This window comes from Eleutherodactylus coqui, chromosome 9 (assembly GCF_035609145.1).
Source record: "Eleutherodactylus coqui strain aEleCoq1 chromosome 9, aEleCoq1.hap1, whole genome shotgun sequence".
Classification (NCBI taxonomy): domain Eukaryota; kingdom Metazoa; phylum Chordata; class Amphibia; order Anura; family Eleutherodactylidae; genus Eleutherodactylus; species Eleutherodactylus coqui.
Window position 1 is genome coordinate 79,744,993 of NC_089845.1, and position 15,905 is coordinate 79,760,897.

Sequence of the window (15,905 nt, forward strand, 5' to 3'; positions counted from 1 at the left end):
AAATGTATTAGAAAAGATTCTGGGCAACATGTTTATGAAGTTTATGTCAGGGTGCAAAAGCTTTCTGGAACAGCCACTACCGCACACAGGATGATAATGCTGAATGAGTCACATGAAATGTGGTTTTACACAAGAGAAATGGGCATAACATTATAACTGCATACCTTCTCCCACTTTCAGTTATAAGATATGAAGGCTGACACACCCAAACACTGAAAAGTATAGGATTTTATGCCTTTGTTATAGAAGCAAAATGAATTCTGTTTATAAATTTTGAACAGGTTACTTACCAATTTCACTTTTTAGCTCTTCACCCATGCGGATAACATTGTCTCCTTTTAACTTGTATTTCAAATATTTTGGTTCATCAGGAATAGGTCTGAAATAATTTACAGAAAACTCCATATTAATATTCAAGGAAGCATGATTGCATATACCAACCTTTTTGTTCAGAAGCCTCACCAGCTTAGCCATCTGCAGACATCTGTGTCTCTGCCGACAGCACCCATACCAAAAGAGGTATAATAAGATTTTTGTGCTTACTGTAAAAACTCATCTTGTTTATTGGGGGACATGGCTTAGGGCCATGGGTATAGCTGCTGCCACTAGGAGACAGACACTAAGCAAAAGAGTGTTAGTTCCTCCTACCACCTATACCTCCTCCTGCAGGCACCAAGCGAGCCAGTTTATGTGCAAGCAGTAGCAGCAGCAAATAGAATAGAAACAGGTTAACAAACAGTCAAAGTGAAACCTGTAAACAATTTAACAGAGGGGAGGGGGAAATGACCATAACCGTTATTAATCAGTCCAGTGACAAGGAGTATGAAATCTCTCCTTCAGACCGTCCAACAAGGAAATCGGAATACCTCTGCAGCGCCACCTATTCGATGGCAGCATTTCTTCAAATCAAAGTATGAGTTTTTACCAAGTTTGTAAAATCATGATTGAGAATAGCAGCCCTTCAGGGTGCTCTCCTTGGGAAGTATCATATCTACAAGATTACTTGATTTCTCTTACTGAGAACAATTACATTTTGCTCTACTGGCTAACACGGTACCCAACTTTCTTTTTTTTTAAGAAGTTAGACTCACGTGCAACTCGAGGGAGAACACTTTAACATGGGTGTGAACATGAGGAAAATATTTACAAACATTTTGGGTGGCTGCTCTGTCGCACAGTGAATGAGGTTAGAAAGATTTTACATTAAGTACAAATATTTTATTTTCTCGTCTTTTACATTGGGGACACTGCTTACGACCAAGGGACGTTCTACAGCAGTCCTTCCCTCAGAGGTGGGGAAGAATAAATCAAAATACATGTAGTCAGTTTAAGGCCATCGGCAAAACTTTAACTGAGAGAGGCGTCAGCAGATGCAAAGGCGTGTACTGGGTAGAATTTAGAGAAGTGGTGAAGAGAGGCCAACGTAGTGGCAGCTTTACACACTTGAAGGGTCACCATCACACATGCTAGAACCTTTGTGAAGTCATGGGAGCTGTGGCTAACCTGAAGGCTGTGTATAGATAATGATCCAAGAGGACAGCAAAGCAGAGGAATCACTTGTGTGCTCAACACATGGGGACATGAAGAGGGGAGTCTTTGATGTCTATGCATGACAGAAACTCCCCTGGCCTCCACGAATGCAATGACTGACCTCAACAACTCCAAGCGGAAGTGTTGGGTCTTTACAAATCAATTCAAATTCCTCAGGTCCAGAATATTTCCTACAGTGCAATCCTTTTTAAGTACCACAAAAACTTGTTAGAAGTGTTCTAAGAACAGGGACCATCTCACATGGCTGGATTTTTCTGTGGCAAATGCTAACTCTTCCCATCAGTGTAGCCTCAGAAATAATCTTGTCCATTCTGGCTTCAAAGAGGCACAAGTCAATGAAGAGGAGGGGTGTTAATGATCACTTAGAGGCAGTATCACTTGCAGAGCCATGGCGGTGCCAGGGGGTGGGGCTATGATGGTGCCAGGGGGCGGGGCTATGACGGCGCCCACTATAGCAGCTTAATGAACAGCTGGTCCGTAGACTTTTGCCGATCAGCTATTACCTATCCTGAAGTCATAATTTTTTAGAGCTGCAAAACTCCTTTAATTACATATTAAGAACAATTGGAACAACCTATAAGTATATTTATATTGTACAGTATCTGAAAGTAAGGGCTCGTGAACAGAACCCATTGATTTCAATGGGTTCATTCGCATGAGCGTATTTTTCCCACATGCTGTGCAATAACGTGGGAAAAAAATTTACATAACCTATTTGTGCGCATTTGCGCATCGCAAGAGGCCATTAAAATCAATGTGCTTGTATAAATACACCTGACATAAGCAGAAAACCTGCACATATATGCACAAAATCAATGTAAATTTGTGCCTGTTTTTTGTGTGCAAACAAGTTGCGTTTGCGCACATAAATACATGCGGACGCAGACAAAATACATGGTCAAACCACAATTCAGTAGCGCACACACGTTCTGTATTTGCACAGCCAAAATGTGCTTACAGTTAGGCTAGGCTAACATGGGTGTGAAACGGCTGACAGAGCACGAGTGCTTCAGACAAAGTGCAGGTACTCTTTAAAGTTTGTACCATGTGAAATAACAGCTCCCAATATGACCTGAATAATGGTGAATAAATGCTGGGAGTTGTAGTCTCACAAATGAGAATGTTGTCCATCATCACTATACGGACCATCCAGGAACAGTACTGATCAAACACAAATCAGTGGCAGAACAAACAATTTCAGTCATTTATGTGAGACATTTCTGGAGTCATTCTCCGCAAAGGTCTCTTCACAGATTGGCAGTTGTCTTTGGCTATTCGCAGTTTCTTATCCTTTCCCCTAAAAGCTCTTCTAGGGCTACACACGGTCTCCCATTAATATTTAAGAAGCTGTACTGTTTCCCCCAGCAAGTAATCTGCCATACTGTGCCCGTACTAAAGTATGCTATACGCCACACCACTCCCGTACGGTGTTCCAGAAAGAAAAAAAAAATCATCAACTCCCTGCCCTCTCTATCTGCATCTTAAAGAAAAAGAGGACAAAATAGGACAAGATCAGCATCTGGTCTGACATTATCGCCTCCAACGCACTTTATTCTTGTAGATTATTCAAATAGTGGTGGTGCTTTTCAAAATACTAAGTTTTTTTTTTTATTCTGAGCTACTTATTACGCCCGTCTGTTTCAGGAAATACTTGTAATTCTTACATTGGGGCATTGTTCCTAAGGATATAGGGTATGTGCAGATTGGAAATAATTTATGCAGAGAAAAATCCACTGCGGATTTTTATGCAGATCTGTATCAAATTCTACATGTATGACACACCGATTTTGTCATGGATTTCACCTTTCAGATTGCAAATTTACCTTTTACATTGTGAAGTCTGTTGACATTGCATGTTGACTTTGTGCAGATTTGTTATGCAGTGTGTGAATGGCTTACAATATAAATGCTGCTCACCCAATAGAGTTCAAAACCTACAGAATCAGCTGCGAGGCTGTACAGTCTGCTCACCCAATAGAGTTCAAAACCTACAGAATCAGCTGCGAGGCTGTACAGTCTGTAAGAAGTTAGTATTTGGCGGCATACGGTCCTTTAAGCATATTTCTTTTTTCTTTTACCAGGTTGACTACTATTGCTAAGGAAAAAAGTGCTTCTCCCTTTGCATAAAGCATATAATTGTTCTTTGCTTAAACATGAATTGACTATTTAGTCAAGTATGTGCTGTTCAAATATTTTTAACAATGAAAATAAACGCAAAATGGCACAACATACTTTACAGTGAATGCACTCTCCAAAGATACATTTTCATCATGAAGAGTCACTTGGCAGTACTGAAGATTAGTAACCGAAGTGGACACTTCAACATCAGGTAACATTCCTTTCAACAGCCTTTCCTTGGAAACAGATGGGGTCCAATTAACCTGTTAAAAAAGGAGGATGTCAGGCTATATACATTTTGATGCAATTTTTGCAGACCCTCCAGTTTCAAGACAACATTCTCATGCTTGACAAAGACCTAACACAGGTCGAAACGTAGCAGCGGTTGTTATGGAGGATTAAAAATAACTTTTTGTACGTTTATCCTGGAGTGCTGGAGTGCTGTCTTCGCCATTACATGATCTGGTGTTTCTGCTGTGATTGGGTCAGTGAGTCCAGACCAAAAAACCTATAGAAGTCTGTGCACCCATTTGTTTCTAAAAGCTCCCCCACTAGGTGGTTTACTGCGGTGTGCTGCAACCTTTCTCTTTCAATTTGAATTCAAGACAACATTCTGTCCTGGACTGGAGGAGATCTATTGCCTGTAGTTGATCTTCTTCCATCCCTCCAATCCAGCAATTATGGGACCTGTTTATGGCCATCCAAGATGGCCGACACCATCTTTAGATTACCTAATGCACCACAGTGCACTGATAGTTTTAAGACTACAAATGCACTATATCTGCTCTAAGATTGGCTAGAGTTGCTCACGTGATTAGCACTGGCCAATCAGAGAACAGAGCACCGAGTGCATTAGGTAGTTAGAGAACTGGATGCAGCCATCTTAGACAGCTAAAAAATGGGGCCTGAAACTGGAGGATTTGAAGTGTGGCAGAAAAGAACTGTTGGGTATATACCCCCTCCCCTCCTGACCCAGGACAGAATATTGTCGCAAAACCAAAGGGAAACTTTAAAGCAAAACAAGTGCATCCTTGTTTCGCCACTCGAAATATAAGAAAAAAGGAATGCAACATAGAAACAGTTTACAAGACTGAAGAGTAGCATACACTCATTTAGTTCAGCCTGTCATCCTGCAATATTAGTCCAGAGGAAGGCCAAAACACCCATGGAGGAAGAGATAATTTACCTTATTTACATTTAAGGTAAGGTCACCTATAAAGTGCATGGGGCCCTTCACAAAAAAACAAAAAAAGAAAAAGAAAAAAAACACTCTGGCATACTTTACTAGATGTATTACATACAGAGCTTTTTATCCACCTAGGAACATTGCAATGACTAAGCATACCATGAGTGTTTTTTGTTGGGTTTGTATGGAAGCATACAAGCATACAGAAGTATAGTGAAGGCTCTATGCACCACCATGGATGTAATATTCAAAATGCAATAGCAGCCTACCATCAAGGCTGTTGGTTTCATCCACTTTTTTTGTTTTTTTTTAATTTTGAAAATATGTGCGATTGTGCTAATCCTCCTGTTGCTGTGACTGGAGAATCAGATTAGCAATTATCCTTGATTTAGCAAGAGAGGTAGATTTTATAAAAGGGTTAGACATAAGAGAAAAAAGGAGAAAAGGCAAAAGAAAATCATATTCATCTCCAAATTGAGAATTAAATGCAGGCAAAGGGAGAGAGAGAGAATTAAATCAAATACAGCAATAACATATCTGCTAGCCTAGCACAGCGCAGCAGGGGCTGTAACTACCAGATGGTGATTACACTAGGTAGATGATTCATAATACAGGATAAATTCCTGTCTCCGCTTTGGAAATCTCCATCCTCAAAAATTTTTTTTACTCACTCAGGGACTTTAATTGACAGTGCAGGGGATAGTATAGGGTGACGGAGGGCCACTTTTACGCCTTTCCTTTCTCTTACACACAAGGGGCAGTGGAGCTCTAACTGCAGCACTCGTGCATGGTGGAAAGAAGGGAAGAAGCCAATTGGTGGAGGTGAAGCAGCAGTTCCCGCCAGCGCGCACCACCAATCAGCGGTGGTGACGAGTAGAAAGAACTGCTCTTCTTTTCTGCTATGGAGTGGACCCAGCCAGACGTTCGGCCAATCATAACACAGCCGTGCGAACGGGTGGTCGGGCGTACACGCGGCCATGTGAACATGCACGGCCGCTTTATAGGACAAACTAACCCCCCCCCCCCCCTCTCCTTCCCTCCCACGTGGGAGGGGGTGGGGAAAAAGAAGTCTTATTAAGTGAAGAATCTGGTAATCAACTCAGATTCTTACTGTGAGCTATGAACAACTACTGTATATGCAGCTACCACCCCCTTTAAAAAAAACAAAAAATAAAAACAGATGTCAACACACGGAAGAGAAAATTAACCAGGTGAATTTAAACTGAAGGCGCATACCTTAATCTTTTCAGCAAGTTTTGGAGTGATAAGGATTTCTCTATCCCCCTCATCAAATATTTGAAAGATTAGCTTTTGCATGAGGTCTCCTGCCATCCACCTGATCTCATCCTGATGTTTAATGTGAATAGCTTTTCCACCCTCTACTATAAGTATCTGAAGTTTAGCAATTTTAGTGCTTGGCTGAAGCTTAATAGATTTTTCCACAGGTTTTATATCCTTGCAACTCTATTAATAGAAAAAGAAAATGCAACATGGTTATAGAGGTACTTAACGGTTCTAAAATTCTGGACAAAACATTACAAAATTACTGGCAAGTGAACTGGCAAGGGCACTTTTACATAGGACAATCATTCAGATTCTTGCTGGATGGCAGGAATCTAAACTATAATCATTCAGTATAAGTGCAAGCAGCGACTGAATGATGAAAATTTGTTCACTTATTGTTCGTTGATCAGTTTTGCAGGCATAAAAACCTGAACGATCAGCCCATGTAAACCATCTATGAATGATCGCCTGTTTACTGTTAATGGAAGCGGGCAGCCCAGAACGATCTCCAGCCTGCTCCGCCTCCATTCATTGAGCGATGATCACGGGTATGACTATCAGGCATTTCTGCACTAGACAATCTGTGTGTGTAAAAAGGCCCTGCGTTTAACATTTTAGGGATCACTACTGCTTGGCTAAAGGCAATCAAAGATAAATTTGTGTCATCTTCATGAGAAGAGCACTTCCTGCCCACTTACAAGTGAATGATGTGTAGCAGTCTGTCAATCACTGTGAGGACAGGGGAAATGAGGCCCTTATGAATATAGTGGACTCAATTAACAGTCCATATAGATTTGTTAATTTCTAATAAGTCAGCATTTATACCATTTGGGTTAATAGGAAACGAACCTGTCCTTGTATATAGCAGCATATTCACTATAAGATGTTAACTGTATGAATACCTCAATTACTTCAGAATAAATGTATCGTAAAAGTGAGGTCACATGAATTAGCAGCTTAGCTTGAAGTGGATCTTAGAAACTGCTACATTATTTTACCAAGTGATTTGATGTATAGTCTGAATACTTACAGGTATTTCAATTTTTGCTTTTAATAAATGCATTTTCTTTATATTTTGAATTTTAATAGGTGCTCCAGTTAAAATACCAGAGCCTGTAGTGCTGCAATCCAACTGGTAGACGGGAAGGTTTGAAGCTCCTGTAAACTATAAAAAAAAATAAATACAATTAACAAAAATAAAATCAAGCAATGCGATCAATCATATATGCATGCAACCGAGTCAATGAAACAGCTGCATGGGCAATACGTCTTATGGCATATGGATAACTAAGAATTTAAAAGAATTACTGCGCATTAGGCTTATTTAGATACAAAATTGATCCGATCATTTAAGCCCTTAAGGACGCAGCCCTAGATTTCTTTTCCATTTTTAGTTTTTCCTCCCCAGTCTTAAGAAATCATAACTTTTTCATTTAACCATCAATGAAGTTGTCTGAGAGCTTGATTTTTTGAGGGACGAGTTGCAATTTTTCCATGACTTTTTAATGTACCATATAATGTGCTGAAAGTTTTAAAAAACTTAGAGAAGTGCAATTGAAAAAAAAAAAACAATAAAATTCTGCCATCTTTTGGTCTCGTTTCTAGGGCATAAACACCGCAGCAAAAAGGACATGCTAACTGCATTCTGCGGGCCAGTACGATTACTACGAATCCAATTTTATATATTGTTTTGCTGTACTTTTATTTTTGCCCCCAAAGATATTTTAATTTTTTAAATTTTCTACAGCCATCTTGCGATGGTTGATGTATAGAGTTGAGGGAACATACTCTGCCGAGCTTGATGCTCGTTCGAGTATTAACGTACTCGATGGTGCTCGTTACTCGAACGAGCATCAAGCAGTGTTCGACCCCGTCCCAGTTTTTGGCTCCTCCCCGCTGTGACGTGCCTGTTTTGGCCCCGCCACAGCATGCATCATTGGCAAATTTTTGTCTGGGAAAGGAAGAGAGAGCGGAACCTACGGGAGAAAGAAAAAAAAAAAAAAAAGCTCGGCACGCGGCGTCCCACATACAAAAATGCCCGAGTCTCCCATTGTAGTCAATGGGGTTCATTACTCGAGTTGAGCTCTCGAATTTTACGAAAAGCTCGACTCCAATAACGCGGGCTCGAGCATTTGGGTGCTACCTCATCTCTATTGATGTAATACCATAGCATTTCAATATATCGCAATTTAACAGACAATCAATAGTTCTGAAAAAGCTCAGTTCGTTCTGCAAGAAAAGGACCTTACAGTTTTGGACGAACTGAGGTTCATGTTGGCAGCTCTTACAGAATTGGAACTACAACTGTTTGAAGTTGGGTCGGGAAAACAATGTTAAACTGTCACATTTCCGTGTGCAATGCAGAGCAGAGAGGGGCGAGAAAGATAATCCAGCAGCAGCACAGATCATCTAGGATTTTCCTGTATATCTCCCTGTTCCAAAAGAGAGTTGACATGAAGGTTTTGTTTATGTCGTCATCCCCTCCATAGGACAGAGAATATTTGCCCTTACACAAGGCTTTGAATATTGAAAAGTTAAGAAAAAAAATCCTACACGTAATTGGTATCGCAACAACCAAAACAACCCACATTATAAAATACATTTAACAAGCATGCATTTGGTGTACCATGGTAAATTCGATTAAAACAAAAAGAAAGCCTAAAATAAGGAAAATTCCAAAATAGTAGTTTTCTGTTTAACTTTCTTCAGCAGCACAGCAAAATAAATAAATAAAATAATTCAAAAAAGGTTGTATATACCTCAAAATGGTTCAAATAAAAACTAAAGTTGTTCCGCAAACAACAAGTCAACATACAGCACTGTCAACAGAAGAATAAAAATGTCCTGGTCCCGGAATGTGGTGCCACATTTTGTTAAAAAGAAAAAATTGTGTAATATTGTTCAAAAAAAGAGTTAAACGGTTTTCTATAGGTCATGATCATAACACTACTAAATTTATAGAGGTTTTATTATAATTTTTATTTCACATGGTGAATGTCGTAAAAATAAAACCCAAAAAACAAATGCTGAAATTTTTTCTTTATTGCCCACAAGCAAAAAAAAAAAAAAAAAAATTATAAAAAAAGTTAATCAATACATTATATACCAAAATTAGTCCTTGCAAAAATCATACTTGCCTTACAATGAACAATTAGTTTGGGCCGGGTTACAATATTTCCTACTTCATCAAGGATTTCAATTTCAAAGGGAAAAGATGAGCCATTTTCAATAATAAGAACATCATTATTTGGTAACACTTTAAGTTGTTTGGGTGGCCCTGCAAAATAAAACGTAGCATTATCTCTAGAGGTTAAACAGATTTCTTGCAGGAGTATGTTTTTATGCACGTCAGCAGATTTAGGCCCCCTGTCCATGGCAGTGATTATCACGCTGGCCGACGCTTCCATAGCATTGCTATGGAAAGCACCGGCACCTGTCCATGAGCAGAGCATAACTGCGATTCTCCGCTCATGGCGGGCAATTCGCAGCATGCTGCGAATTACCCCAATTCTCCGCGGTCAGCCTATCTATTAGATAGGGCTGACCGGCAGAGATTCGGCAGCAGAGCTTTGCCGCGGGATACTGCATCGCCCATGGACAGCCGGCCAGAAGCTACTTTCTTATGGCCCATTTAAAGTGGATTTATCACTATACCGTGTTACTACATTTAAAGGTTGCATATTATGGAGGCATATTTGCCGCACTCTTGACACAAAAAGTAAAAATATATATTATGCTGTTTGGCTAATAAAACAAGTTTTGCCATAAGTGTCTTATAAGTGCAGGTCCCATCTATAGAGGTGCTTCGATCTCTGCCCTGCCCAATGTGGTGGAAAAAAGAATGGAAAGGTGGCCACACTCGCTCAGAAGTTTAAGGGCAATATACACCTATGTATACTTTTTTTTAAAAGGATGTATATTAAAATGCCCCCCCAAAAAATTGCAATTGGATGCACTTAAAAAAAAAAAGTTATTTTTCGTGTTAGCTTGTAGTGTGCAGCTGACTGACTGGTTCTGCAGCTGGATGTACGGGAGGGAGTTCACAGACAAATTACAGCAGGGAAGAGGGGTGTTTTTAAAAGTGACAAATGAGGGTGTGATGACAAATTGACAGAAGAGTACAAGTGAGGCCTGGATGTCTTTCTTGAGCGGTACAATATTGTGTGTTAAATTCATTAATAACTTCAAAGGGTTGTAGAGGGAAGGATTATTCTGATTGCTACATTAGAGTCAGGAAGGATTTTTTCCCCCTTAAATGGGGAAAATTGGCTTATACCTCAGTGGGCTTTTTTTTTTGTCTTCCTCTGGATCAGGCAAAAAACTAATCACATTGGGGATGAATAGGCTGAGCTGGATGGACATATATGTTTTTTGGCCTTGCATACTATGATACTATGACAAGAAAATGCAGTCAGGAAAGAAGGGGGTGGGGTGGGGACGGAGAAGGGAGCTTTTATTGTAACACAAAGTGATGCTTCTTACTGTTTAATTCACCTCAGAAGTTCAAGCAGCCAGCACTGCCTCTAATCGTAATGACTAGCGCTGATCACTAGGGCCTAGCTCTCTTGGCAGTGATATGATGTTGCTATATGGACCCCATTCAGAAGTCTAGACAGCTCTCTGTTAGCTGCCCAAAGTCCCGCTCCTCTCACCCTTAGTCACCCCATTTCTAGGCAGCAGACAAAGAGCTGTTAAAGCAAACAGATTATGTTGCTGTACATACCTGCCCAAATCACTGACATGAGCTGGCTGCCCGAATTTCTGAGGCAAATTACCCTTTTACCTGTCAAATCCCAAGCAAGACAGCAACTGGGCAAATCCACTGTTCAAATTTTGGAACATTGCCAGATAAAAGGTCAAACAGTAAAAAACACTTTAAATATAAGCCCTATCCCAAAAATAAGCCCTAGCTACATAAAACAAACAAAAAAAAAACAATGCATTACCTGACAGGTGCTGTCCGCTCTGCCGCATTTCTCCTCCGGCAGTTCCACGACACTTGTTTGTAGTCTTCAGCCAGAGCTTCCTGCTCAGGGAGTTCAAAAATCCCACCTCAAGGAAGCGCTGGCACTGCAGCGCTCAATGAACTAATCACAGCCAATGTGATGGCTGTGATTGGTTCTTGAGCATCGCTGCTCAGCCAATCACAGCCAGCGCTTCCTGGAGGTGGGATTTTTGAACCCGCTGATTAGGAAGCGCTGGCTGAAGACTACAAACAAGTGCTGTGAAACTGCTAGAGAAGTAGTGAGGCGGAGCGGACAGCGCTTGTTAGGTAATGTATATATATATATATTTTTTTAACTGTAGCTTGGGCTTATTTTAGGGACAAACAGTAGGACTTCCTACTGTAAAAGTTGTATCGCACCGCATGAAAACTGCGATTTAGTGTGATGCAACACAAAGGAAGGCTCCATAGGGAAACGTGGGCTACAAAACATCGCAAATTGCGGCTGTATAGAGCACGCCACAATTTTTCTCTCTCGCAATTTAGAAGCCTTCAAAACATCGCTAATATGAAGGAACCCATTGGAAACCATGGGCTTCACATACATGCGATTTATAGCACGATTTTGTGGTCCCCGCGTGAAAAAGGCCTAAAGGTTTCAAGAACAAAGTCTGATTCCACATTTCTTTGCTGTATATTTCTTTACTGACATGCTCCCTCTTACATGATGTATTTTGCCATAAAACGCCTGCCCAGCTGTAGAAGCCATCAGTCATTCTGACTGACTTGTTCTGCAAGAAATTCAGTCCTACAGCTTAGAGTGTACAACTGTACACTACAAGCTAGGATAAACACTGTTACGAATGTTTTAATCCCAAAAGCAAAGGCTTTTTTTGTGTGATAAAATACATTCATTAAAAAACGAAGGAAAAAAACGAAAAAAATCTGTTAATGAAGGTGTCCATAGTCTTTAAGTCTCATTAAAATAATCGGAGGGAGCCATGCGCATGCATGTCAGATTTCCTTTTCTTTTTGCTCAGATGCAGCAGCCACCTCGTCAAGCAGGCTGAACACAAATGTGGCAGTCTCAAAAATGAGACCTGCAATTATCAGACTTTTGTAGCATGTCAGATATTTGAGGCTACTACTTGTAAGCCAATAATTGTCAGCAGGATCAGTCAACAAAGTAATCTGCATGGAGGCGTCCCACGGTTGTTAATGTATTCAGTTTTACCAGTGTAATCATCATGTTTTAATTTTACAGAAACATATCAATTGCTGCTTACATTGAATGAAGGGGGGAGAAAATTCTCCTTCAGTTGCCCAGCCTCCCTGCAGGCAGTGCTGTGAGCAATCCAGCGATACTCGCTCCTGTGTAACATGGGGACGAGTGTCAGGCATAGTTTGCTCAACACTCGTCCCGTGTAAAAGGGACTTCAGAGACTATTTGATGAATGAAAGCAAAAAAAGGGGAGGTACTGAAATAATATTTTTTCTGCACAATAGCATCCTGACCACCCTCCCATTCAGGAATGGCTGCTATTTCCTGCACAGTCAGGTGACCAGGTGAGCCATTGTGGAGGAGAAACTAAGAAGGAGTAACAGAGCTAAACAAGCACTGCATCCACCTTCATTTCAGAATTGTGGAGGGTGCAGTGGTCATATCTTAACTAATCATAAAGCAATGGCATATCCTAAAAATATGCCATCACTTAATAAGATGGTGAAACGTCATTAATGAACTTGTTTTGCATACTCCAACTTGTATAACGGGAAAGTGTGATACATTTTAGGCACACATCTATTTGAATTGCTATAGGGAAATCAAAGTTTTCTTCATGGCAGCAGTAGTCTGTGATAAGATAAAATAAAGATGACTTCATGTTCCCCCATTACCAGAATTGCATAAACACACATAAGAAGCAATTCTAGTTGTAACTGGCTCCAAAAAGGTGGGCAGTGTTTTCACATTTTACATAAGGAAATTGTGTGTGTGTGGAGGGGTGGTGGCATATACACACCAGGTAATAACTTTATCTTCATAGTCTGATTGTCTTCTTCTAAGCCAGGCAAAATAATATTCAATGTAAAATTCTATTGGAAGAAAAAAACACAAGAAATAATAATCTACAATTGTGAGAAATCTGTCCAGCAGTTTTTTTATGCATACTGCATATGTGATACAGGTAATCACATTCAAAGAAAATGTGGTTAATACAGAATACAATAAATATTAAAATGGTTACAATTATGGCATTGCCACAAATTAGTTAGAAGGTTCTGGTTACCTTGCCTTGGCAGTTCTTCACTTGTCCTCTAACAACCACTCCCGTAATAAATAATTCTGATACTGTGCTTAGCTCTTCATATTCAATTGTTAGACCACTAGATGTGACAAAACAATATTTGTTCTACTTAAAGTAAATCTTTGACAGACCAACTTTAGTAAAAAAAAAAAAAAAAGAAATTTCTAAGACAAAATACTGTACAATACAAGCTAAAAAGTAAGGAAAAAGAATGACCTGAATGCCATTTGTATGGGGAAGCGGTAAGGGCATGTGCACAAGGTGGGAAAAGTTGCAGTAGAATCCACACCATACACTCTATATTGCACGGATTGCTCATACATGTGGATTTCAAATCCACATATAGGAAGAAAAAACGAAGGAATGACATGCCACTTTACGTGGAATTCACGACGGAAATTACGCATGCGGATTTGCCCATTGAAGAGGACAAAAATCTTAGTGTGGATCAACAGGTATACACGTATATAGCCATGGCAGAAATCCAACGGCAGAGCTTAGTTGTAAATTTATGTTGCAGTTTTTAAGAGCTGGAATCCGCGTTGAAAAATTCAACACCCTTACTTTTCTTCAGATGGTGGCAGCATATTTAAGTATAAAAAGACAGACCTAAAATGCTTTGAAGACTAATGTTGAAAGCTAGGACATTACACATGCCTGATGCCTAGGGATTCCTGCAGTGATCTTCTCTCATTGATTTCAATGGGGCCAGCGCTGCTGGCCCTGGCCCCATCGAAATTAGTGGAGAACAGTGCAATGTCCTGCCGCAGCTGTGACAGCTGCTGCAGGGAATTCCTTCAGCCTTGCTGCACATGCTGTCAATGGCGCCGGTGGCAGCAGCACCGGCCTCATCGAAAACAATGGGAGAACACACAATTTCCTGCTGCAGCTGTGACAGCTGGAGGGAACCCCCGCATGGATGCTAGGTGGTTTTCTTGTGAGAACACCTTACATTCCATGGGGTTTCAGAAGGACAGCAAAGGTGATATCAGGCCATGATATCGCCCTCGCCAGTGTGCAGGAGCCCTTAAGCTACACTGCAATCTAAAAAAATTTACAATGGAAAATCCACTAGCAGGCGATTACGTGATTATCATCTCAGTAGGGGCCTAAACAATGCAACCCTCACTGTCCCAGCATTTATGACCTGTCTAATGTAGAAATGGTCTTTCACATTACAGGTCATCATGTACAGCTTTGGCATCTATTATATCGCACTTAGACAATTTTGATCTATACTAGAAGAATGGAAAATACAGTTTTTTTATTGGATAGGTCTACAGCATAAAATACATTCAGATGTTTACATACCTCCCCTCCAAAACCGGTTGAATGTCTGCTGAAAGCAACGTAGAATGTCCAAATTCATCTTGTACATTTAAGGGGATATTAAATGGTATTCCAACTTGAACTGGATCCAGATGTCCAACAAAAAATTTAAAAGGTTTGCCCTCTTGAAAAGAGAAACTGGTATCATTTTGGTAAAAAGCAGACATTTGAAGGTAAATTCTATGTTATTCAGAACTTAAATGTTATAGATTCCCTTTTGCCATATATTTGCTTGCTAAATGAAAAATTAGGCAACTTTCTAAATAGTGCTCATTTTAATCTGCTAAATAAGTTTCTTGCTATAGAATCTGAGTAAGTCCGTCTGCATATGGGTGATCCAGTTTCCGCATGTGGGAGCCCGCAGCGGAAGCTGGCTGACCTTGGCCGGCGACCCTACATTTTTTTCTGTATTGCAGATGACTGCAGACGCTCGTCGTTGGTCATGCACAGTAAAGATTTTTTTTTCTAAATATTTGTTTTCCTTGTGACATCACTAGGCCATGTGATGTTGGTATCCGCGGCCTATCCGCAATGTCAATTGTGGATGAGCTGCGGGTTGGATGGCTTCCATTGACTTCAATGGAAACCGTCCGCGCAGAGTACAGAGCAAAATAGAGTATGCTGCGATTTTTCCTCTGCTTCCAGAAATCTGAATTCATTTACGATAGTGTGAGGGAAAAAGCAAAAGTACATAGCATGCTTTGAAAGGTATTTGCAGCGAATCCTCAGTGTGGACGCCCATCATAAAAACTTGGTCCTGTATAATTCGGAAAAAGTTAAAGTGAAAAAGCTACCCAAAACTTTAGGGTATGTTCACAAGGTCTGAAATTTTCGTGGATTTCCCAAAGCAAAACTGGGTGCAAAAAAAAAGAAAGAAATTGTGGATGGGATTTTAAGAACCCCAAGCACATGCTGCAGAGAAAATCTGTAAATTGATCTGTTATGCAAATTTTAAATATGCAAAATGTCAATTTATGCTAATTAGTTTCATCATGGATTTCACACTTTCAAATGAAGGGGTGAATTTGGAGCGAATCCACTGTAAATTTGCTGCAGATTTTTCTTAGTAAAAAACTTTGTTAAAAAGATGAACACAATTATGAAACACGACAAGAATCACAACCACTATCAGACCGAGCTTCAAATACTGTTTTAATCACAATAAATGCACCAACATATAAAGCTA

The 15,905-nt window shown here is 40.1% G+C and overlaps 1 protein-coding gene across 1 annotated transcript in view; it reads right to left on the reverse strand.

Moving 5' to 3' along the window:
* The window catches only part of SMCHD1 (structural maintenance of chromosomes flexible hinge domain containing 1), a 128,096-nt gene that overhangs the window by 53,520 nt on the left and 58,671 nt on the right, over positions 1 to 15,905 (reverse strand). The window contains exons 20-27 of the mRNA XM_066579608.1: positions 14,702 to 14,843; positions 13,373 to 13,469; positions 13,106 to 13,178; positions 9,277 to 9,416; positions 7,170 to 7,304; positions 6,092 to 6,319; positions 3,784 to 3,932; positions 291 to 379 (exon numbers count right to left, since the gene is read on the reverse strand). Of these exons, the coding sequence (XP_066435705.1) occupies positions 291 to 379; positions 3,784 to 3,932; positions 6,092 to 6,319; positions 7,170 to 7,304; positions 9,277 to 9,416; positions 13,106 to 13,178; positions 13,373 to 13,469; positions 14,702 to 14,843 (1,053 nt within the window). The remainder of the gene's footprint in view (positions 1 to 290; positions 380 to 3,783; positions 3,933 to 6,091; positions 6,320 to 7,169; positions 7,305 to 9,276; positions 9,417 to 13,105; positions 13,179 to 13,372; positions 13,470 to 14,701; positions 14,844 to 15,905) is intronic.